The sequence below is a fragment of the Amblyomma americanum genome, chromosome 2, assembly GCF_052857255.1.
Source record: "Amblyomma americanum isolate KBUSLIRL-KWMA chromosome 2, ASM5285725v1, whole genome shotgun sequence".
In the NCBI taxonomy this organism is placed as follows: domain Eukaryota; kingdom Metazoa; phylum Arthropoda; class Arachnida; order Ixodida; family Ixodidae; genus Amblyomma; species Amblyomma americanum.
The window spans coordinates 109942026-109967700 of record NC_135498.1 but is presented as its reverse complement, the minus strand read 5'-3'; the positions used below and the strand labels follow the sequence as shown (position 1 = coordinate 109967700).

The 25675-nt window shown below is 47.6% G+C and overlaps 1 protein-coding gene across 1 annotated transcript; it reads right to left on the bottom strand.

The window, feature by feature from the left end:
• Positions 1–1468: 1468 nt before the first annotated feature.
• Positions 1469–23967, bottom strand: LOC144121745 (sulfotransferase 1B1-like). Its single transcript, XM_077655117.1, has 2 exons — positions 23720–23967; positions 1469–4095 (listed from the first exon to the last, which is right to left on the bottom strand). Exon 2 carries the CDS (start codon positions 4080–4082, stop codon positions 3123–3125), a length of 960 nt encoding a protein of 319 aa, XP_077511243.1. The 5' UTR covers positions 4083–4095; positions 23720–23967; the 3' UTR covers positions 1469–3122.
• Between the last annotated feature and the right edge of the window lie 1708 nt (positions 23968–25675).

Genomic DNA, 25675 nt, shown 5'->3' with positions numbered 1-25675 from the left:
AAGCTAAAAAAGATAGTGTCACTCGACCTCCAAGAGTACTTTATTTATTTATTTATTTACATTGCCCCTCAGGGCTAGTAGCATTACACAGGGAGAGCGGTAAATATGAAAAAAAACAGAAAGTAAATACAGTTGTTTACCTGAATGTTAAATAGCATCTGATCTATATGTTAGCTTGCGCTACGCGCAACTGATCATAACTTACATTGCCAGCAACTTCTGCGGGAATGTGGTTGGTTGGCTGCGAAAATTAGACGTGCTCTTTCATACTGCTTCCACGCTCAGGTGTTACAGAGAACTCTCCGCACCATGCCGCATGTGTGCTTTTAGCTAGTCAAGGGCAACACCTAGCGCAGCAAATCCTCTGTCGTTGTTGTTGTTTTTGCCTCACATACGATGGCACATACCCACGAGGGGGGCCAGTGTTTTGTGCAGATCCAAACAAGAAAAAACCCATCCAGGTTTATCTCAAGCAGCTCACTGTCCGGGACATGAAGAGGAAACTTCTCCGTCTTTTGTAGCGAAAGCTACATTACGGTAGCATTTCGAGCCTTCAGCGTCGCTGCACCGCCGCGCTGTCACGTGTTTAGTCACGTGGTGCAGAGCAGCTGCTGGCGGCGCGGCGCCGTGGCTGTGCACGTGATTCGTAACGTATTTGGTTACTTGACCAAGTTCCACTCGGCCAGCTGAAGCTGTCGCTTCACTCGAGGTTTAACCAGAGGTAAACCATTGCCATTTTTTTTATTTTCTTTTTAATACTGTCTGCCCTGTTGAAGGGCCATTACAGTAGTGGAAACCACAAATAAAAGAAAAAAGCATTTACAACAAAACAAATAAGGGTAACGAGCAATGCATGTGAACTGCTCACACTGGATGAAAAAAAAAAGGCATACGGCTACACGTATGAGTAAACACTGACTACACAGAACAGCAGCATTCTATGTAACCCATACAACACATTATGGCACATGCAGACTCAGAAGAGTAAAAACAATTGCGAAATTGAAGCGCTCGTATAGATATTTGAAGGAGAATGCTAAACACAGACAAACAAGGAAAAAGAGCAAATTGGTTACTCCACTGGACCTCCGGAATATATAACACAGTCTAAATTATTCAAGAAACCATTGAGAGAATAAGGGAAAGCATGTTCCATTCTTTTATAGTTCTATGAAAGGAACTATACTGAAATGCATCATTATGGTTTACTGGATGCGGAATACGCATGCTATGGCGGTGTCTAGAGGTTTCATTAGTAAGAATATCAAAATAGTCGGCCTTGTTGATTCTTATATCATTGTGTATGATAAGAACAGAAATTTCAATCTGTCGTGTTTGGTTCTCATTCCTAAACTGGGAAGGTTTGCAAGCTGACATATGTTTGAAGGGGAGTGAATTTGACCATATTTGTTGAAGATAAACCCTGAAGCCAATTTCTCGACCCTTTCCAGTTTGTTACCGTTTGTATTTCCTTCGGACCTTGCTCATGTGCTTTTTTTAGAGAGAGAGAGAAAAAGACGGAAAGGCATGGAGGTTAACTAGGCAGCGCCCGATATGCTACCTTACACATTTGAAGGGGAACGGAGGGAGAGATAGAAAAGGGAGAGAACAAAGGGATATGATCACTTTTCCACGAGTCCGTTGGCCGTTACTTGCAGCGTACACAGGGCACACACTGATTGTTCACAAGCATGCACTCAGTTCTGAGTCCTTCAAGAACTTTAGAAGTGCCTTAAAAGCTGTCCTATGCGATGAAGTCTTACTCCAAGGACCCATAAGCTTTGCTTCAGTAAGGAGCCGATGATCTAAACGGCGGAGTTTTGCAGCCAGGAGTGCACGCTCACGCTGGAACCGAGGGCAGTTACAAAGAAGGTGTTCTATAGTTTCGTTGCACCTCCAGATCTCACACGCAGGAGAGTCTGCCTTTGCGATTAAGTGGGAGTAGGCATTTGTGAACGCCACTCCCAATCACAGGCGACACAACAGCGTAGCATCTCAGCGGGAAAGGCCGGACAGAGGACAGAGTCGGAGTAAGGGGTCTAGGCGGTGCAGATGGCATGTGGAGTTGATAGTAGAGGACCATCACGCTAAAAGCTCTCTTCGGCCAAGCATTCGCAGATGTCTTGCTGCGTCGGCTCTTGTCAACGGTATCTGGACAATGTTGGCACTGCCGTGAGCCGCTCGAGCTGCAGCGTCAGCTGCGTCGTTTCTAACAATGCCAGAGTGTCCCGGTATCCACTGGAAGACGATGTCATGACCCTCTTCCTGCGCCTGGTGTTGGAGATGTCTTAATTCAGCTACGAGTTGATCGTGATCGCAATGGCGTAAAGCAGAATTAAGACACTGTAAGGCTGCTTTTGAGTTACAGAACACAACCCATTTGTGAGGTGTTTTTGCACCGATCTACTGCACAGCCACACGAAGAGCGGCCAATTCTGACCCGGTGGATGTGGTCCCATGCGAAGTTTGCTGAATAATACGGTTCTGTCTCGCAGGAATGACCACGGCGTAGGTTGAACTTGTAGCTGAAACCGAACGATCTGTGTACAATCGAGTGCGTTCACTATATGCGGCGTGGAGTAGGCAGACTGTCAACTGTTTATTGGCCGGTGTCGATAAGTTCAATTTTTTCGTTATGCTTGGAATTGTAAGGCGCACGCATGGCTCCCGCAGACACCACCGCGAAGAGGAAGGCCGTGATGCCTGGGTGCACTGCGATGCTTTGGCTACTGGTGGGCTGCTATAACCTTTGAAAACGCTGCGTGTGGTCTTTGACTCGCCACTGACACAAGGTGGTGCTGTGGAATCCTTGTTAGATGCCGTATGTGGATCCGCAGGGTTTCAAGGGTTATATACGTCAAGAGTGGGTAATCCTGGGCGATTGCAATGGTAGCAACTGTTGATGCGCTGCGACGGAGACCCAGGCATGTGCGAAGTGCCTGACCTTGTATAGCTTGCAGGGCAAGCAAATTCGTCTTCCATGTGCTGGAAAGCACTGGTGCACTATTCCGCAAAATTCCCCAAAACAGTGCTCCGTAGAGTTACAGCATTGATTTAATCGACAATCCCCATCATTTTCCGCCAAGAAATTTGAACAGGTGTGTGATAGAGATTCGTTTTTTTTAGCACCCGCTGAAAGCCATTCGCATGGTGTCAGCTCTGATGTCCTTCCACAGGTTCATGAAAGATGACGATTTCTCGGATTCGCGAATCCTGGACTCCATTCGTCGCAGAAGTTCCGGTGTGAAGAAATCTTTCCAGCCTCCTACCTTGGCGGTTCTTACAAGGCCGTATCGGTTTCTATTCCCCTCGTAACCTTTCTTGCAGGTTGGCTGCTCCAGCAAAAGCGAGTGTTGCCATTGGAGAAGATTATTATCAGAAAAGTTAATGACCACCACGCTTCGCATGTATTCGGGGCTCGAGCGATACAGCAGATCTTCGAGTAGCTTTTTATCCTCTTCTAAGGCGTTGCCAAATCGTTCTCCCAAGAAGTGCGCCAGCTTTAATATTACGTTGCTAGTGTGCTCTTTTAGTTCCTCGTAAGTGATAAAGAACACATTAGGTTGGTCTCGCAGTGCGTATGCAGAGGCCACGTGTTCAAAGTAATCACCGTAACCAAAATTTCCGTTCACGAATACATCCACAAACTCTTCGAATGTACCGTCTTGGAACTCATAGAAGCTGAGGTTGCTAGCCATCTTGTAGAAGGAGACGCACACATCCCAGGGATTGCGGGCAACGTAGACGTACTTGCCTTTTTTAGTCAATATGCCTTTATTTAAAGGCAAGTGTGTCGAAAAGCTTCTCAGTGGCAAAGTGGATTTCCACCCCTTAATATCAGCGTACTCTAAGAAGCGCCATTCTTTGCCAAGTTCTTCGTGCGTCGTGATGGTTTCTCCCTCTCTCAGAATAAGCTGAATGATGAACTGCACCCAGTGTGTTCCACTCTTGGGAAATGCAGACTGCACGACGTCACCCTCTCCAGCTCTGAACTTCAAGTTTTCTCTGAGGATGTTGGGATCTATGCTCAAGCACCTTGGTACTCCGTCTATAATCTTGTACCTGGGCGTCTTGCGCTGCATTTTCCGGCCGAGTCTGAAAATATATGAACAACACAAGAATAAGTTATCGTCGAACATTTGGACTTTGTCAGTACGAATAAAAGCAGCCACCTCCGCGATGGTGTGTGAATGCTGATGACGGTGACGTCTGTAACCTGCTCTAGCACTCCGGATTCAGAGCACAACAAAGCAGCAAAGCAGGAAAAAATGACATACCGACGACGTGCAAAACACTCTTGTATTTCAAATAATGAGCTAGAAAGAGCTTAATCTCCTTGCACCTAAACTATGACGGCAAATGTGTGTTTTGGAGAACAGTTTCAATCGGCACCTGAGGGTCAAAACAAATGCTGATCATCACTCCTGGCTGTATTAAAAGGGCTTATGTATGCTGATAATATCGTGTAAATGACCAACTATGACTGTGCACCAGAACTCTTGCCTCTTTCCATGGTCAAGTAAGACTTTACAGCTTTCATATCCTATAACGGTTGTATAGGTTCAAGTTGGCTTACACACATTTAGTGCCCTGCTGACAGCTGAAGAGTATTGAACTGAACTTTGCAGGGCACTGGAAGAAGTATAGAAATGGACCCCTTGCATAAATAAAGCTTTTACGTCAAGGTTCTATTCTATGTTTTTTAGAAACGTCAACACCGGATTGACAAAATGCATAGAGTCTGCTCCTACCTGTACCGCATATGCCGTCACACGTTGGAGACAGTAACCCGCTTAGGCGAGCTCAAAGGCTGGGCACGATCTACGTTAGTTGGCGCAAGCGACAGACATATGCCTTGTGCTGTAATCGGCGTTCGTGTCCCATCGATCAGGCTCGCCTAACGAAACTGAATATAACCATCTTAATTGTAACCACGCCGTTCAGCGGTGAGTAGTTGTGAAACTCTGTGCTCCGTATGCCCAAAAGTGTCATTCTTGTCGCTGCTACTGTCGATTTCTCGCACTCAGGGAAAAACGGGGTAAGAACACGACAGTTTGTAACTTAACGCCAGCTGAGCTTAGATTGTGCAGCTTATATTTGGAGGAGCGTCGTGCAAGCTAAGGCCACTGGGAGGAAGCTCGGGCAAGTTCGACTGAGCGTCGCGTCAGCTGAGCCAATGGGAGGGTGACCTTGAGGGCGATCTTGGTGATCCTGGAGAAATGAAATCAATAGTTCAACGCCTGAATATCGAACCCGCGTTGGCGCGAAGAATTCACCTTCGCTAATCACTACACGAGAGCACTATGCTATCACCGAAGCCAATTTGCTAGCCAATATGCTATCGCCGAATCCTGTTTAAACTGCAACCCACTCTCGCGATGATCATTGCACATCGTCGTCTTTATCAACTTCCATCACCGGCGCAAACATATATATCAGCTTAACTTAGACCAAAGCTTAAAATGAGTAATATCGCCGCCAGGCGTGCCGACGACTCAAAGAGTGAGTTAAAAGCCTACCAAATTTTGTATATATCCTGGTACCCATAGCATCCAATGGCACTGAAAAAGGGGGGGGGGGGGCTCAATTAAGCTCCAATTAGCATTGTCTCCGATTGTCCGCCCACAACATGGAGCGCTTCTCCCCGCATAGCGGAGCGTAGATGATAAATAGGTGAGGACAAATTGTCTCAGGCTGCTGCCAGATAAAGTTACCGAGTTTATTCACTACGAGATGTGTCATTTACTTGACACCTCAAGGGCGCTAGGATGAGGAGTTTGCTTGCGTTTCTTAAGGGGGTCCATTTTATGATTCTAAGCGGTCAGTTTTCGCTCCTAATTGAACCTGTTACACTGTCAAGAAGTCGATGACAAAGGTCCCAGATTTTTCTTATCTTGCAGTCCACCGGCGGGGTGGCTCAGCGGTTATGGTGCTCTCCTGCCTCCCTACGACGCGAGTTCGATTCGGGCAGCACGGGTCACATTTCGATGGAGGCGAAATGCAAGAGGGTCGTCTACTGTAGAATTTCTGAGCAGGTTAAAAACCTCAGGTAGCCAAGAATATCCCGAAGCCCTCCACCAATTCGTCCCTCGTACGCTTAGTCGCTTTCGGATATTACACCGTAAATCATAAACCATAAACCATTACCATCATGTGCGTATTTGCAATATTCACAAAATAAAATAATGCAAAAATCAAGTGATGCCTGTCCCATCACGCCTGTAACAGTCTTAAACCAATCAAAATAAATCACCTAAAGGTACAAAAAGAAAGAGGAAAACGAAATTGGAGGGGACAGTTACTCTCCGCGTTAAGAGTATGACGCGATAACGTAATGGGTTAATTCGCACATATGCTGAATTCGTCATTTTCTCCTTCAAATTCATAGATCCTCCAGAGTCCTCACACCAATCTTGGCGCCGCGGTGCAGCGGTCAAGAGATGAGTCATTGCCCTGGGATGTTAGGTGCTGGCACCGGTGGGCCTTGTACGACCCAGGATGCTCTTCCCGACCCACCAATAAAAATTTAACTGCCACCTGCCACGGTAGGTACTTTGCTCACAATCCAGTAGCAGGTTGGCACCTAAGCCACGTGAAGCAGCAACGCCACGTGACCTAGGTGGCTGACCTACCTCCCAGGTGGCTTATCTGGGGATATTTCGTGGATTTTTCGCTCATGGTTCACGACGGCGATGACCCCAACGGCGGATTTTCTGCGACACAATATCCGTAACTCTATTGCGTTGAAGTGTAATTTTAAAATGAAAGCAATGGCGAAAAGAAAAAGAGGCATGATACGCACTGAGTATACATTCAAACAAGGGCAGGAGGAGGCGAACATGAAGCCTGATTTCATTAAATTTTAAAGCCAGGTGGCAGGTGCCTTGCCGCGAAAAATGAACAAAACGATATATTAAAATACTACAAACCAGAACAGAAAAAGAAGACCGGCTGTGGTATTAAGATGTAAGACGACCTAAAACGAGGCCAGCACTACTAGCAATTCACGCTGGCCAATCCCCGCCGTGGGCATGTGCCATTCAGCCTGAGGATCATCACCATCATCATCATGCCTTAGAGTCCGACATAAGAGCGTTAGCTAGGGGAGGTTCAAGTGTTTACATCGGTGTGCTCAGAAAACGTGGAGCAGACCAAATCCAAAATTCCTCGGATGTTTCGTTTCCCGAAATGTCCTTTCTAAGACTTAAGCAGCGCCGTCTATCTCATGGGTTTCGCGCTTCTATTGCGATTTACAGCCACATTCACTATATCCGGTAAATATTTTTATACTAGGTAATAAATTTTATAAACGTGTGCATCACAACACCACAAATCGTTTGACACCATGCGGAACTCCCCGCGACGAACAGTTCGGCCGTATAGCTTTCTGAAGGTACTCGGAATGCATGGCTTGGGGGTGGGAAGGTTGGCGTTGCGGATCCCACACATATTTTGGTCTTCATCTCAATTAGTAATTCTATCCCCATGAGCATGCCGTGTCATTTGACACTATTTCGAATATTCTGCGTCTGACTGGCGGCTACCAAATTCTATGCAAATAGTGGTCCCGAGTAGTCCTACTTCGATGGCCGCAATACTGGCACATATATACGGGGTCCCAGCACGCGGCAGCGAGCGTGGTTCGGCTTGAGCCAGTAGGCAGGCCTGTGAGCAGCAGCAGCAGCAGCTACTAACTTTAGCCAGGTTTTGAAAAGAGTCGAGGCACTCCTAGTTGACGCTACCAAATGCATGCTGCTGGCTGTTGTATGCAGCAGGTCATACTATTTGTACTTAGCATAATTATTATAGATTCATTAACCAAATTCGCAAGCAACGAAGATAAGCGAAAAAAGCCAATATAAACGTTATAAAACGGTCTGCAAAACATTCGATTGAACAGTTTCTAACTTTCCATCTACTATGCATAAGATTTTTTTCGGCCACTGCTCCTGCCCGCGCAATAGAAAAGTATCAGTAACATGCCCACTTTCACGCCGCAATTGCAGTGCTCTTAAACATTCCGCGCAGGAACGAACAGATCGCTTAGCCCGGTGTGTTGCCGCTTGAAAGATGACAGGGCAGCGATTTAAGCCAGTGTTATGGTTCCTTTGCAGCACTTGATAGCGACCAGCAGACACAGTCTTTATTGCATGTGCTCGCGTAATCACGCAGCCCTGTCACCTTTTAAGCAGCATCGCACCCGGCTTAAAGAGCTGATTGTTTGTCGGGCGGAACGTTTGAGAGCACTGCAATCGTGGCGCGCAAGCAGACAACGCACTGGCTATTATTTTGTATTTAGCGATAACATAACATTGCATATTATTATAACATTGATTGATTGATTGATTGATTGATTGATTGATTGATTGATTGATTGATTGATTGATTGATTGATTGATTGATTGATTGATTGATTGTAGGGTCCGTTTGCACGAAGCAAATAATATTATTCGCAGTCGAAGCACTCCGTTGGATGTGACAAAAGGAAAGGCATGATAAAGAGAAATACAAAACACAGGACTTAGGGGAAGGGGGGGGAGGCTTTAGCGGTTCTGTTGAACGTGTTCTTTCAGCCTTCGGAATTTTTGAGCGCTGCTTTAAATGTGCAGCATAATCAAGGTTCCCATTTTAAAATCAGTGACAAAAGCTGTGAGAGTTTTGAGTACGCATTTCTGCCCCAATTATTTCTGATATCGTATGACTGATGAGCAGTGAACTTGACTGATATAAATTGTGAACCGCCCTCGAGGGCAACATTTTTCGGGAGCGACCAGTTTGCCGTATCGGTACTCCTTGAGAAATAAAGCAAAAACAAGTTTCTTGAATGATTCGGAGCGTTCAACGCTTCCAAACATTAGTCGCAGAATGCGTACTAAATTCGGAGTATGTGGACCTTTACATCCCCGCGGAGCCTCATCCGCAAGCGACACCAGCACCTGGTTGCATTTGTGGCACCGAGGAAGTTGTATCTCGGGTTCTCTTTAAAGCCGATTCTTCCTCGCTTTTCACGCAATCGATCTTGAAAAATATATCCGTCGCGTCATGTTCAAAACATGAGCCCATAAAAACAGTTGCCTACTTGGAATGCTCGAAAGCAAATCAGCGGGGTGGAAATGCACACTGCGGACCATCATTTATAGTTTGCATTCTGGCTGTATTTTTTCGCCTCTGCGACGTTTTTTTTTTCTTAAATTTTTCTTGTCCAGCCAGCCAGATGCCACGCAGTATTAGCTGAAATCGGTCGAAATACGGAGCCGCTGACTGCGAACTCTGTGTACTATCAGCAACAAATAAAACGCGAATGAAACATTTGAAACGCAAACACAAAATGAGGAGGGGGAACCTCAATTCTACTTCAGGTTAATTTCCCTTCGAAGGCGCAAAGATAGGCCTTAAGACGTTTTAATCATCCTCGCTTGCATTTCCTCTTCACGAGCTAATATGTGTGTTTTTGCTTTGGCATCTGTGCTCCTATGTTTGAATTTCGTTTCTTGCTGATAGTGCATGCATACGTAGTACTGAGGACAAAGGTTTCCTGGACGCGAGTTCAAGAAAAAACGATTATTGTAGCTCCACCTCGCTGCCCAGTCGCCTGATATTGTGAAGAGAAGAAGGAACATTTAGGCCTTTACAGCCTTCATACAATACCGGGCGACAGGTTATATAGCGAGGTAGAGCTACAATAAAGGCTTTTCCTAGAACTCGCGCCACGCAAACTTTTGTCCCCAGTAGTAGGCGAACGAGCACGTCATCTTGAAACTGTGGCGTCCGCGGGTACTATGAACAGGATAAGAACCACAATTTTTCTCTGTATCCGTGTTTGCTCTCAGCGCGCGTGACCCGCCGCCTTTCTTCCGGCGATTACAGTCACCGTGGTTCATGACGCAGCTGGCGCTCCGCGCTGTCAGCAGCCGATTGTTTTGCCTTCCTTACCAGCCACACCTGTTTCAGGTGGTTTAAATCACACCCGCAGTGCCTGCGCACAGCAGGCTTGTTCAATGACTGACAATATTGTGCATATCTCTGAACCACTTTGCAAAAAAAAGCCTCCAAAGAGAGCTTTTTGGCCTTAGCAGCGCATACGAACGTTTTAATGCGTGCTCAGGAAGCGTGGCACAGCACAAGGCTTGCGCGGCCGCAGGATCAGCTCGCGGGCAGCCGTATTGGATTATCAGTGGCGCCTCCTATAGGCCATGAGACTTGCGAATAGCGACGGTCGATCACGCCGGTCTCCCCCTCACGGCCGTCATTATTCACATGCGGAGCCCATCTGAATCCGAGAAAGCCGCCATTGTGTTAGCCATCACCTCAACCTCAGCCTCCCACATCCTTAGCGGATCTAAAGGCGCCTTCCGTAATTTCACGATCTGCAGAGTCTACCCCATCGCCAACTCCCTCTTCCGCCTCTTTACTCTCAATTGCCGCCAAATATCGTTTATATGGGCTTCCACGCAGAGGGCGCACCATGGTTATGAGGCCGTCCACAACTTCGCGCGAGGTTTCGTGAACCAAGCCGTGACCGACCCATACCTCTGGTCTGCTAGGTTACCGTAGGGTTACAAATCGCGAGATCACTCTACGTTATAGGAATGGGCTCCGTAAGGGAGGGGGTAAATTAAGAATAAAAGAAGGAACAGAGCACCAGCTTTGACGCCGCTGCACATGTATGACACGGAGTGTAATTGGAAAAGGGCAATTTGTGACTCTTCGAAACACAGCTGCTGTGGACGGTGCTCAACTAGTGTAACTTACATCGTTAATAATTAATAATTGGTTTTTGGGGAAAGGAAATGGCGCAGTATCTGTCTCATATATCGTTGGACACCTGAACCGCGCCGTAAGGTAAGGGATAAAGGAGGGAGTGAAAGAAGAAAGGAAGAAGAGGTGCCGTAGTGGAGGGCTCCGGAATAATTTCGACCACCTAGGGATCTTTAACGTGCACTGACATCGCACAGCACACGGGTGCCTTACCGTTTTTCCTCCATAAAAACGCAGCCGCCGCGGTCGGGTTTGAACCCGGGAACTCCCTGATGTCAGATTCACGTTTTGCAACAAAAGTTTGGACCACAGTTTTTCCTTATGTTAGTGCGGTGGAAAATATAGTGAACAGAACGCGTCATACCCCCATCGTGATGTACAGTCGGTCAGAATAACGAAAAAAAACTGATTACCGGCTTGACTTGAACACTGACAGGCGCTCTGCCGAGGTATGTGCCGTGGAACAAAGAGAGCAATAGTAAACTATACCAGGCATGTGACAACCTGCCTGTCAACTTCCCCGACTAGTCTCCTATCCTTGGTTGTCATAATAACGCTGGCGCTCAGGTCGAAGTTGAGCGCTTTCTAATGGATAAGCAGTAATGAAAAAAAGCAGAGCGAGCAAACAAGGACCGGCGTTTGTAGATAAAAGAAAGGAGGCACTTGTGATATCACTAAAAGACTGCTGCCCAAAAGAACTGGATGCCGTTTTAATGAACGGCGGACAAAGTTTAATTTTTTTATTGGCATAAGGCATGCAGCACTGCATGAAAGATTCCTTTTCCGCGGACTGGTTGCCAATATGTTTTCAATTACCGATTGCGCCTGTGTTACGCCTACTGCATGGCAAAGCCTTTTGCCATGTCTCTCCAATTAACCCTCTCCTTCGCCAGCTCCGGCCACCGTGTCCCCGCAATCTTCTTAATCTCATCAGCCCACCTAGTCTCCTTCCGCCCTCTGCTACGCTCGCCTTCTCTCTGAACCCACTCCATTACCCTTAAGGACCAGCGGTTATCTCGCCTTCGCATCACATGTCCTGCCCAAGCCCATTTCGTCCTCTTGGTTTCGACTATGATCTAATTAACCCGCGCTTGCTGCCTTACCCACTCTGCCCGCTTCCGTACTCTTAGCGTTGCACATATAATTTTCGTTTCCATGGCTCGCTGTGATGTCCTTAACTTAAGCTGAACCCTTTTCGTTAGCCTCTACGTTTCTGCCCCCTAGGTGAGTACCGGAAAGATACAGACTAGAATATACAGTCTATACGCCTATGTTTACGTCTAGCGTATAGCGGGCGGCGATTCACATATATGCCTGCAGAGTACCCGATGTACAACCAACCCGATTTAATTAAAAGTATGTCGCCGGCGAGTCTCAGAGCGCAATACATGCGAAGTTAAATTTATTTATATTTCATTTACTCAGTGATACATTCGGTAAAGAGATATGGTTGCATTAAAAGCCTCACCACTAAAAAAGTCTGGCATCATTCACTAAAAAAACTTCGATATTTTTCGCAGAATCATTCATAATTACCTTACGACGTGTAGCCTGAAGCTCAGAAATCTCAGGTATTCCGTGTTTTGTCCGTATGTTCTCCGTGTCTTGCATTCAGTAGTATGGCGAAGCTGGTACAAGTAGTGTATTCGCTCTATCCTCCCTGTGGACACTTTACAGGAGTTATATGTAAACTCATATCCCTAACTCAACAGCGGTTATGGCGAATTACGGTTCGCGTTTACAAATAGCTCGCCACTGTTCTTAGTTACGGCAACCAATGGCTCCTTGCGTGCAAGAAACCAAGTAACACGGTTTTCGGCAAAGTGATCCTGCATTCGCAGATGTCAGCTATTATAACGCACTGTCGCTATCTAGAGTATCCTTCCGACGGTGCGGCATAAGCGCGCTGTCTCCACCGCCGCTCCTCCAGCCGCTCGCGCCAAGCCAACTTCTTTTCTTCGCCGGATCCTTGGCACCAGTGTCATAAAAGCGCGTTATGAATTGTTGGTCTCGTGCGTTATAAACCCTAGGATAAAGGAATGTCAAAAATGGATCCTTCTTGAAAACCGCTGAACTGTTCCGAGTGGCTGGTAGGAGGGATAACTGCGGTACCAGCAAGTCTCTGCTCAGAGTCGCATAGCCTATGCCGTCAGTGCGGCCCGGCTCCCCCTATCTTACTATTTTAAGACGCTGCTCTCGAAACTTGATTCCATGCGAACAATGTGCGGTATTTAAGCGGACCAGCGCATGCGCTTTTCGCACTCGGACGCCAACGGGCACCCTTAAGCCCCAGACACCACCATATTATCGGTTAACGCCGCAAACCGAGGTCCCCAAGATCAACCTCGAGTGAAAGCTTCAGATATCTATCTGGGTCACAGCGTGCGCTCGGCGCAAACACGGTCGGCAACTGGTCTCATTTTCCATGGCATCGCCGGCGCCGATGTTGCCGCTATAGTGATAACCATGGTCGGTTCCGCCTAGTGAACTGCACTAGCCACGGTTACCGAATACTACGATTATTGTAACTGCGGTTGAGCGTGTCTATCTGACAAGTGTATGACAAGGGTATTATATCAGTCTTTGCTAACAGGTGAGCCCAACTGCTCTTATATCAGTGTAACCATATTCGTCATGGGCAAACATTTCAGAAATAATATGGTTTCAATAATAAGAACTATAAGTAGCTTAACCTACGAGATAGAATTCAACGTTTGCTCTATCGCTGCAGTCAAATTGAAATGAAATAACTGGGATCAATGGGCAAGCCCCCCTGACCCCAGCATGAGAGGCGCATAAGTAGAGTATATAAGTGTTGGCAACCACATATGAATACATATGAATAACGTACGTTCATTATAGTATTTGGGGGATAAATTTAATTCTCTGCGTGCATTGCGCAGTGCGAGTCTGCGTCATAGCGCGTCATCATCCTCTGCAGAAGCCTGGGAATAAAAAAAACAAGAAAATACGTCACATCAGCAGCTGAAAGAAATGAATGTTGCCTAGTTATCTTACAGAGTGATGATTATTTTTATGGAATCTTTGCGTATTGCAATTTACGTAGCTTGGATTATTCGGACAGCACCTCTGCGTATTCCTTTTACGGAGACAATCATTTTTACAGAACCTTAATTTTAGATTTACGGAAAGCATTGGACAACAATGTAGCAGCAGCTTTTTCCATAAAAGTGGGAAAATTTTGTCTGTGATAAAATTAGATGTGGAACCGGCGGGATTTGGTCCTCAAAAAATATTTATGATTGGCGACAGAATTAAGATGTCATGAAGTCTTTAGACGTGCCACCGGCCACAAGTCTCATGCCTTCCTCGCCCTTATATCCACCTGCATCGCTGCAAACAGAACCCTCAAAGCGGAAAAAAATTTGCCGTTGCGGTCTGTCATGAATTTCGCAGTTTTAGTGCAGCTCATTCCACACACGTTACTTAATTAAGTGTCCCCATAGTTTTGTTTGACTCGGCTATTAATCCTGCCCGGGAGATTCGAGGAAGTTCACTGGCGATGAATATTAAGTGATGCACAAAATCTAAGATGGCCTCGCAGCTCGCCTCCGTGAGCGCACGACACTCAGGACAGCTCGTGCAAGCAGGTGGCCTCTAACCAATAGCGGGCTCATTATCACCGCAATGGAGGCGCAGGACGTTGAAGGTTTAAGGGGACCAAATCTGGGCGATATGGAACAACACCGATTACATTAATGCTGCCCGTAAGGGTGCATTTGAAAAGCGATTTGATGCTCTTAAGATAAGCAACTACCTGAACACAAAAGTTTCAATGCTCCCGAGAACTCACTTTGTATGTTTTATTGCTTTTATTTTTCGCCATTTACTTAGTATACGATAAAACATCGACTAATCGAGCAAAATGCTTACTTTCCGTATATCTCCCCCCCCCCCCCCCCCCCCCCCTCTGTGAACTCTAAACGTCTCATCGTGGACTAGGCGGGGTACTTCAGAGCTTCTGAGGTTGCGTAGTGCGGGCCAATGTCGCGGTTTGGAGCCCAACAAGTACAGGTGCATTTTCACGATGGAGGGAAACAAAACAATCTGGATGGTTCCTTTGTCAAAAAAGGATTGACGTCAAGAAATGGGAGCATGTTTTCTTTTAAGCGGGGAGACTGTTCTCTTATTCCTTGGACGAAAATCTACAAATAAGCAAAGAAGGTCTGTTTACGGTCGAACGAATACCGATCGAGATAGGTAGAAGGTAAACGTTGTAAACGCTGGTGACGCAGAAGAACTGACAGAAGAGACACATTTAAAAATGAGTACGCAACCTAGAAGGCAACGTGACAAAGAAATGTTGTTTGAAAAGGCGAAATATACCCTCGAAGTGTATTGCCATCGGAGAAGGAAAAATCTGAAAGGCAAAAATTTTAAACGTGTTCTTTTGTTTTTGGCCCTGCGCGATCCATAATAAACATTACACACATGCGTTTCGGTGCTGTACTCGCACACTGAGAACAATGATGCGGGAACCTGCTAGCAGAATCGAGAACCTTACTTATACTACAATGCCTGCACTGTCCAGTTCTCCTCTGAATGAACCCCCTTCAGGCAGATTTTGTTTTTGAGGTGTGGTCCTCCCTGGACGTATAGTGAACAAATAATTACCGCGCAGATTTCTGGCCCATATTATATCTGTGGCATTGGGAATGACCAAAACAGCACTGTTCTGAAACATATATGAGCACGAGTTAATTATTTTATTGATTGCTCCTTAAACCACCGCACATAGCGGAAATTGCGAAAGCTCCCGTGGCACGGCAAGTGACGTGAACCTGACCCGCATTGCTCAACCGGGCCCGTAGCAGCCTATAATCACCAGCACGGGCCACATGGAACTCAACACGTTTGACGCGTTTTTACTTTTGTCGTAGAGTCCATTTCGTGCGGCACGCTTCAAGATACTCTGCCTGCATCTCGTGGTTGCATTCTTTGGTTGACTATTTGCCCGGTTCTGTTATATTAAATAGAAATATCCGTCGCCGTCAACGATGGCGGACGTAAAAATCAATGTTTTGGAGAAATAGTACCGGCAGCGCCATCTGGCGCCTTACAGAGGAACAAGCGCGTGGGGATTTCTGAACTCCGTACGCACTGCAAAGCCAGCTTGCCTACGACGCTGCTTAGCGTTGGCTTGACGGCGTGCCAGCCAGCTCGTGGGCAGGCACGCGCTGAGCGCTGCCCGGCAGCTGGTCTCAGAACATCGAAAATACAGTCAGCCGCTCAAAAATAACCGCAGTGGTTACTTTATCCTAGGGCAATCATATCCTACGGGTGGAAATCTTGTGCTTTATGGACATTTCAAGATTTTTATTTAGTATCCCTTGAAATATTTGCGTCTATGGCCAGCATACCAAAATGTGTCCTCGCTAAAACAAGAAAAAAATATCTCTGCCTGCCTTGAAGCCTAAATAGCTGTTTCCATGATAATTGCAAAACTAATGTCATATTTAAGCGCGGAGAACAAGTAATACAGCTGTTCGAAGGCTAATTAACTGCGACACGAATGCCGCACACATGAGATATCATATAACAGCTCGAGTGTGAAAAAATGTTTGTTATTCTTAGGAGCATTGTACGGCTATAGTTCACAGCTTCTGTTTTCCGGTCGCTAAAGGGACCACATTATGATATTTTCTTGGGTTAGGAAAACCACACGAGCGATCGGTGCTCCATCACTCGTCACCACCCCATAGAAAACATTTAAGCCAGCTCAAACCACGAAAATATTGGTATGTTAAGAAATATGCGGTCTCTCGCCCCGCTCAACCAATATGTATGAAAGCCCCAGAAAAAAAATTAAAGAATTCCGGTCCGAACTCTACCCCTTCGCGCCTCATCTAGCCCCATCCCACCCACAACACCTCGGCAGTATGACCGCAATCAAAAGGCTGACAGGGATTGACCGTTTCTTGACGTCGTCGAGGCACTAGCGGCTACGAACGCACGGTGAAGTGTCGGCCTAATCGGTTGCGAACTACAGCCACTAACAATTGAAAACTATATATCTTTAAATTACGTTTTCAGATTACATTCACAAATGAAAATAACCAATATGTTTACATATATATTCGCTCAGTGAGCTTTTAAATTTTACTCGAGTACTCACAAGGATCCTCTCTACAAATCTTGCAGTAACTATAATATTGTCACGTAGTGGTGACTGCATTCCAAGCAGCGATGAAGACGAAAGGTCTTCTAAAAGAAAACTGTTTATTGGGCTGACTTCCACCCAAAATGGACTGAATCACTCGGCGGTGGCGAAGCGACAAGCGTGCTCGGCGGTCGTCGAACAGAATGCCCGCCGCTGTCGGCCGTGCTCAATTTAAAGCTGATAGCGAACTTTCGAGATATAGAGCGCAAAGTTACTAGAACATTCCGGAACAACGTAGAATCAGCTCTGCCTGGCTGCGATCAATCGAGATAATTCTAGTCGCGAATGGCGTCGCAAACAAAGCGATAAAGGGTTGCCGCGGCAGATTTGAAAAACGAACAGACACTGCAAATAATCGCGGCATTACTCCCCTCTCAAAGAAGCATCAACCCGATGCATTAAAACGAATAATGCGACTAGTAAGGGAAGAAACCGGATCTTGCGAAAATAGAACTTGGAAATGCAGCGGCCTTTAGCGCGCATAATACGGCTTTAGACGGACTACATAGACAACTTCTGGTCGTACGCGGCGTCGCTGGGATGCAGTAATTGAGTGAGGGATGACTTCATAATCCAGTTCACCTAGCCGACGAAGAACCTTGTACGGGCCGAAATAGCGGCGCAAAAGCTTTTCACTCAATCCACGGTGGCGAATGGGCGTCCACACCCAGACTTGGTCTCCTGGCTTGTATTCCCCGTTGCGTCTTCTTAGGTGGTAGCGTTTGGCGTCGGACCGCTGCTGATCTTTGATCCGTAATCGGGCAAGCCTTCGAGCTTCTTCTGTGCGTTGAAGGTAGGCGGCAACGTCGATGTTCTCTTCTTCTGTAACGTTGCGCAGCATGGCGTCTAGCGTGGTCGTGGCCTCTCTGCCGTGGAAGAGAATAAAAGGCCTCATCTGGGTGGTCTCCTGCACTGCGGTATTGTAGGCGAAGACGACGTAAGGCAGGATGACATCCCGGGATTTGTGTTCAGCATTGACATACATAGCGACCATATCGGAGATGGTTTTGTTCAGGTGCACGGTCAGTCCGTTGGTCTGCGGATGGTATGCAGTTGTCCTCCGGTGGCTGGTTTGGCTGTAACGCAGGATGGCTTGCGTTTGATCCGCCGTGAATGCTGTTCCTCTGTCCGTGATGAGCACATCGGGGGCGCCGTGTCGAAGAAGAATACACTCGACGAAAAATTTGGCGCCTTCTTCTGCTGTTCTGTTCGGTAGGGCTTTCGCCTCGGCGTAGCGGGTCAGGTAGTCGGTCGCTATGATGATCCACTTATTTCCAGATGTTGACGTTGGAAAAAAGCCAAGCCAGTCCATGCCGATCTGCTGAAAGGGCCTTGAGGGAGCTTCAATGGGGTCCAGAAGTCCTCCTGGTCATGTGGTAGGGGCCTTTCGTCGCTGACAATCTCGGCAGGTTTTCACATAGTGTGCGACATCGCAGACAGTCGGGGCCAGTAATACTTGTCTTGAATGCGGTGTAGGGTGCGCGTAAACCCGAGATGTCCAGCTGTCGGCGGGTCGTTTGAAGAATGTAGAACTTCTCGGAGACAAGCAGGTACAACAAGAAGGTAGGCTGTTTTGCTCGCTGCAAAGTTCTTCTTCACAAGGACTTCATTCTGCACGCTGAAGGAAGACAGTCCTCGCTTGAATGCAGCGGGGGGTGAAGAAACCTTGCCTTCGAGGTACTCGATAAGGCGTTTTATGTCGGGGACCGAGCGTTGCTGCTGAACAAAAGAGTTGGGGCTGATGGGTCCCAGGAATCCGTCCTCATCGTCGTCCGGCGGCGGTGTATCTACAGGTGCGCGTGAGAGGTAATCGACGTCAGAGTGTTTGCGTCCGGACTTGTAAACGACTGTGACGTCAAACTCCTGGAGACGCAGACTCCATCGAGCGAGTCGGCCAGAGGGGTCCTTCAAATTGGCAAGCCAGCACAGCGCGTGGTGATCGCTGACCACCTTGAACGGTCGTCCGTACAGGCAGGGGCGGAATTTCGACGTATCCCAGATGATGGCAAGGCACTCCTTTTCAGTTGTCGAATAGTTAGCCTCGGTCTTGGAATGGGAACGGCTAGCGTATGCGATGACTTTTTCTAGCCTGTCGCTTTTTGAACTAGGGCGGCGATTAGGCCCACGCTGCTTGCGTCGGTATGAACTTCAGTATCGGCGTTTTCATCAAAATGCGCGAGGATCGTTGGGGACTCTTAACGACGCTGAAGTTCCTTGAAAGCTTCTGCTTGCGACGCTTCCCATTTAAACGGCATGCCTGCTTAGGTCAGTTGGGTCAAGGGCTCGGCGACGCGCGAAAAGTTTTTCACAAATCGTCGGTAATGTGCGCACTGCTTTCTTATCGGCCGGCGGTGGAAACTGTTCAATAGCAGCTGTTTTCTTCGGGTCTGGGCGTACTCCCTCCTTGCTAACAATCTGGCCTAGAAACAGTAGCTCTTCGTAGGCAAAAAAGGCATTTCTCTGCTTTCAAGGTTAGGCCAGGCGACTTGATGGCGTCCAGTACTGTTCGAAGTCTTTTGAGGTGCTCTTCTAAGTTCGAGGCGAAGACAATGACGTCATCTAAATATACCGGACAAATTTGCAACTCCAGGCCTGCCAGCACTGTATCCATTACTCGCTGAAACGTCGCTGCTGCGGAATAGAGACAAAATGGCATCACCTTGAACTCAAACAGCCCATCCGGAGTGATGAATGCTGTCTTCTCGCGATCTATTTCATCGACCTCAATTTGCCAGTAGCCGTTCTTGAGGTCCATCGATGAGAAATATTTGGCTTTGCAGACGCGGTCCAGTGTGTTGTTGATGCGGGGGAGGGGGTAGACGTCCTTTTTTATGTGGTTCAAGCGGCGGTAATCCACGCAGAATCGAAGAGCGCCGTCTTTCTTTCTCACTAGAACAACCGGTGCCGCCCATGGGCTGGTTTAGGTCTGCATGACGTCGTCGCGAAGCATTTCTTCGATTTGGTCCCGAATGGTTTGTCGTCCCGCGGTGACACACGGTAAGGACTTTGACGGAGAGGTCGGACGTGTTGGTCCGTTATAATGCGATGCTTGGCAATTGGCGTTTGTCGCACCTTCGGCGATGTCGAAAAACACTCACTGTAGCTTTGAAGCAGATTGTGGATCTGGTCTTGTCTGTTCTGGTGCAGGGCTGGGTTGATGTCGAAGGTGGGCGAGTTCTCTTGGTCAGGCGAATCTTTTGTGGAGGGGTCAGAGAGGGCGAAGGAGTCCCGTACGTCGGATATTTCGTCGAAGAAAGCAATCGTCGTTCCTCTATTAATGTGCCCGTATTCTTCGCTGAAGTTAGTCAGCAGTACTTTGGCCTTGCCGCTGCGGAAAGGTGCGATGCCTCTTACGATGCTGATCCCTCGGTCTACAAGCAACTGCATGTTCCCCTCAAATATGGCTTCAGCGTTAATGGCTCCCGTGGCGTCTACGGCCACGATAACGCTTGAACTGGGTGGGACGCTCACTTCTTCCTCCAGGACACTCAGGGCAGCGTGATTTTCCCGAGTTTTCATCGAAGCGATGGCTTCGTCCGTCGAAAACGTGATCAGCTTGGAACGCAGGTCGATGATCGCCTGATGCTCATTAAGGAAACCCATACCCAAGATCACATCGCGGGAGCATTGCGGTAGCACAACAAATGTCGCAGGATAGGTATGTCCTATGACAGTCACTCGCGCTGCGCATCGTCCTGATGGCGTAATGAGGTGGCCCCCTGCGGTGCGAATTTGTGGGCCGTCCCAAGCCGTTGTGACTTTTCTCAGCTGCGCAGCGAATGTTCCATTCATCACCGAGTAATCGGCTCCTGTGTCGACTAGAGCTGTAACTTTCCGGCCGTCGATACTCACTTCTAAGTCGGAGGTCCTGGCTCTAGCATTGCATGTCGCTCTCGGCGTCGGGTCATGACTTCGTCGCGTATGCGAGTCGCGGGTGGAACGTGTGGTCGAAACTTTTCTGGGTGGTGTCGTCCTTTTGAAGGCAGTTTGCGTCGTGGTCGGGGTTATCATTTTCTACGGCATCGGCGCAGCGAGAGTAGGTTCTTAATGTGGCGTCTCGGGTGCAGCGTCTTCATCGGGCGTGGTCGGTGGAGGATCTTCGGCGTTTCGCTCTTAAGCAACCTCACCTCCAGAGGTTGCTGCCTTTAGCTTCCCCTACTTGGGCTGGGAGACCTTCCTCGTACAGCGGCTGCGTAGCTGCGGCGTGGCGACGCAAAGCGCGAGGTTGACGGTAATGGTGAGCGCGAAAAGCGGTTCGGCGTGTACTCCTCTCAACGCAGCTACTCGTCGAGTTCCTGAGGACGTTCGCTGAAGCGTGGTCATCGGGCGTTAACGGCAAATCCTCGATGAGCGATACGTCGGTACGGGCAGTGATGAAGAATGTGGCCGGCTTCACCGCAATGGAAGCACAACGGTCGGTTGTCGGAATTCCTCTAGGCGTCGCATTTCCTGGGGCTTGAGCGTCGGTCATAGGCTGGCCGCGGGGGGGGGGGGGGGGGGGCTGGGAGGCGGTGTTGTGGAACAAATAGCTCATCTCGGGGAGGACGTAGGGGTTGTCGTTGGGGCTGAGGAGTCCTTACTGCAGCGGCGTAGGTCATGGCATGTGGTTATGTGGCCGTCGGGGTGCCATCTGTTGCACTTCTTCCCGTACCACATCCATTAGAGTCCTGCTTGAGGTTGTGAGGTGAATGGCAGTAATCGGCGTAGCTTCTCTCGGACGATTTCGTGGATAACTTTCCGCAAGCTGTCGCTGGTGCTGGCCGTCGTGTCCGAACGGATTGCGCAGGCAGAGGTAGGGCGATTGTACTGCCGAGCTCGGACGTCGAAGGGCTTCTCAATCGTGCAGGCTTCTTGCATGAATTCCTCGACTGTTTTTGCCGGCTGGCGGACGAGGCTGCCAAAGAGTTGCTCTTTTATTCCGCGCATTAAAAACTGAACATTCTTTTCCGTGGTCATCTCGGGGTCGCCGCGGCGAAATAGGCGCTTCATCTCCTCGACGTAACCGCAGACAGGCTCATTCGGAAGCTGTATCCTGGACTCGAGGAGTCGTTCGGTTCTTTCTTTCCTCACGACACTGGTGAATACCTTCAATAGTTCTCTCTTGAATAGCTCCCATGTCGTAAGAGACGACACGTAGTGTTCGTACCACGTGCGTGCGGAGCCATCCAATGAGAAAACAACGTGCCCAATTTTTGCCGCATCATCCCACTTGTTGAATGACGCCACGCGCTCAAATTGGTCCAACCATTCTTCAGGGTCCTCGCCCAGGGATCCATTGAAAGTTAGCGGCACCCACGGCTGCTGCAGTATGATCGGTGTCGACATCTTCGGAGAGGTTGCGGTGCTCGTAGCAGCGTCTTTTCGCTATCTGGTGCGGTCCGGCAGGGTCCCGAACTGAGGTCCTCTTTCTGGAGACGTCGGCTGGCTCGCTGAGCTGCTGGCTCGTTCTCGGGTGCGAAGCGCTGAGGGCTGGCTTCACGACTTGAAGGGGGCGTCCGGAACATGGAAGCCTACCCCGCACCTACACCAGATGTCACGTAGTGGTGACGGCAGTCGAAGCAGCGATGAATACGGCCAAAGTCTTCTAAGAGAAAACTCTTTATTGCGCTGAATTGCACCCAAAATGGACTGAATCACTCAGCGGCGGCGAAGCGACAAGCGTGCTCGGCGGTCGTCGAACAGCATGCCCGCCGCTGTCGGCCGTGGTCAATTTAAAGCTGATAGCGAACTTTCGAGATAAAGCGTGCAAACTTACTTGAACATTCCGGAACAAGGTAGAATCAGCTCTGCCTGGCATCGATCATTCGAGATAAATCTAGTCGCGTCTTGCGTCGCAAACAAAGCGATAAAGTGTTCTGGCGGCAGATTTGAAAAACGAACAAACACTGCAAATATTCGCGGCAATATGACCACCTAAATCATTTAATGGTTTCTGTGATGTTCTGCCCATTCCGTGTGGCCTTCTTTGCAAAACATCAGTGGTAACCACAACTCCATAGACAGCTTGAACTCGCTCGTGTGTGCCGTTTGTTCGCATGTCTGTGTTTTATCGGGCTGTTTCTTCGTTTAAATGCATTACCAACTAGCCCGGAACCTTGCTCTTCTTTTGAACCAAAGCATTAAAAAATATTTTTAAATATAATTTTGGAGTCATTCATGGATTCAACGGAAATAAAAAGAATTATACTTCAGTTCAGCCGCCGTGGTGGGCCAGCGGTTATGGGCGGTCGCATTATCACTGAGGCGAAATTCTAGAGATCCGCCTACTGTTCAATATCAGTGCACGTTAATGAACTCATGGAGGTTGAAATTTCCCGAGCCCTTCACTGCAGCATCCGTCATAGTGAGTCGCTTTGGGACGTTAAACCACCTTAAAAGATTTGGTCTCAGATTCAATACGTACAATATGAATAAGGATGGTAATCAAATGTTTCTTGTCAGATCTAATAACGAGCAATTCAACTCCGAGTGGTTTAAAAATATCTTTTCATGTCAATGAAATTGAGGTTATCTCACCGGAGAGCCAGAGGAATTCCCACTCATAGAGATTACAATGATTTTGAAGTTAAGTTTGCCGTTTGTTGGTTGTGTACAGTTAAAAAGTGAAAAACTATTTAGCTTAATCTGACGAAGCCCAATGACCAACCTAGCTAATCCCTCAGATCTAATACTGCACTAAGCGCGCTGGCACAATCTGTAAATTAGCCAGATGGTGTAAATACTAAGGGGAGTCTGAAGTACTGTGTAAAACCGTTAGTTGTATCGTCAAGCTTAACTCACCGTTAACTTAAAGACAGCGGTTCCCGGGCCCTTTCGTTACTTGTCTTGACACGTGGAGCTGGGAGCAGCGCAACGCTTCAAAAAAGGTATGCGCCAGGGAGACAGGCGCGTTTATAGTCCGTCGTAGCGTTCAAGCACACTCTACGTGACGTGGACGAAAGCAACAACCTCTACATTATTTTGCTTCTCTTGGCATACGGCGCTCGACTTGGGCAAGGTTTCCTAACCAGCAATCAGCGCACGAGTGAGGCACGTTCTTCAGTCGGCGCCCAGTGCGAAGCAATCTGTAGAGCTCTCTCTCCGCTGAGCTTTTTTTCTCTCGCTCAGTCTCTCGCTTTTCTCTCTCGCTCAGCGGGGCCTGCTCATTCAATGTACGCCCTTGACGTTCCTGGCTTTTGAAAGCGTTTAGTGCTGTTGTGGCAACCCTTTCTGTTAACAGTGTTGAGAGTCGAGTTTGCTCACTTTCGCTTAGTCAATCTCGAAAAAACAACTTGCAATGAAGCACGTCTGTAGGGCGCACCTTTCAATAGGGCACGGAAATGAACACTGCTGTGTTCGCATGAATAGTCGATTGGAACTTTTCTTCTAATAAAGACATTTTATTTATTAACTCTTTTAGCGTGATTTGGGGAACATAGCGGATAACACAATATAAAAACTCACATTTTTTTTCTTAACCGTTTTGTTGTCGTGCCGTCAAATTTTAATATAGTGCTGGAGAAAAGGCGCTTGCGACTTCGTGCCTAAAACTACAGGTGCCCAATTACTGAGAACATTGGACCCCTGAGGACGAAACGTTTCAAGTTCATAGTGAAATTTCTGGAAGAAAATGAAATAAATCTTTTTCGGCGTATATCGATAAATTGTGTATTCTATAAAAGAACACGTAGTGCGGAATTATGAATCACAATTTTAAATCAGTTTTTTTTTTTTCATTTTGAAACTGAAGTAAGCGTATAATAACACGGAACCAGTGGGCCATCACTCCAAACAGAAAGCAGTAAAAAGGCAGTGAGATGTCTTCTAGTGCACTCTCTTTTATAAAAGGAACAAGGCAGCTCCCTTCCTTTTTGCTCCCATATATGGCAATTCCTGTTCAGAGTGCAGTAGTTCGATAACCGGCTAGATCCACTTTCGACGCGGGCAGCTTTCTTATGCTTTTCGGAGATTTGAACGGCGAGAAATGAACCGTCTTCCACTTCCCCAACTGGTACTTACAGGACAAGTTACTCCTCTACATAAAAACAAAAGAGTCTGCATTTGCTGACATCACAAATAATGACACTATGGCTACTTTTTTGGTCCAATTTTGATAAAGAAACTTGTTTCTCGGAGACAGAAATAAAACGCGACTTCCTGACTCTTAATGACAGGTTCTATGACTGTCTCAAAAAACGGCTTTGCTCATCAGGTTGAGACATGAGCGAAAAAAGAAACGGAATAAATTTCAGGCTGCTTGACAAGGAGTTCGGCGCGACAGGAAACCAACAGCAAGAGTAGCCGCCACAGGGCCTAGTTACATGAGGAATGTTTGGGAAACCTGAGAAATGTATCCTCTGCAGAGAACATGTACAAACGCTCTTAAGAAATTAAAAACGCTGTCTTGAGGTCGTACATGACAGGTAGACTATGCCAATAACCTTCACAAAATTGTTCAATAGTTAAAAGGCAGTGAGATGTCTTCTAGTGCACTCTCTTTTATAAAAGGAAGACAGATCTCTTCCTTTTTACTCCCATATATGACAATTCCTGTTCAGAGTGCCGTAGTCCGATAACCGGCTAGATCCACTTTCGACACGGGCAGCTTTCTGATGCCTTTCGGAGATTTGAACACGTTTGTCCAATCGCTGCTCGTTAGGAGTAAGACTGTGGGCGAAACTCGGGCTCTGTTGTCGCAATCTTTTGCATGATGTACGGCGTGCGTTTGATATAGCACAAAACGAAGTAAAAAGCACA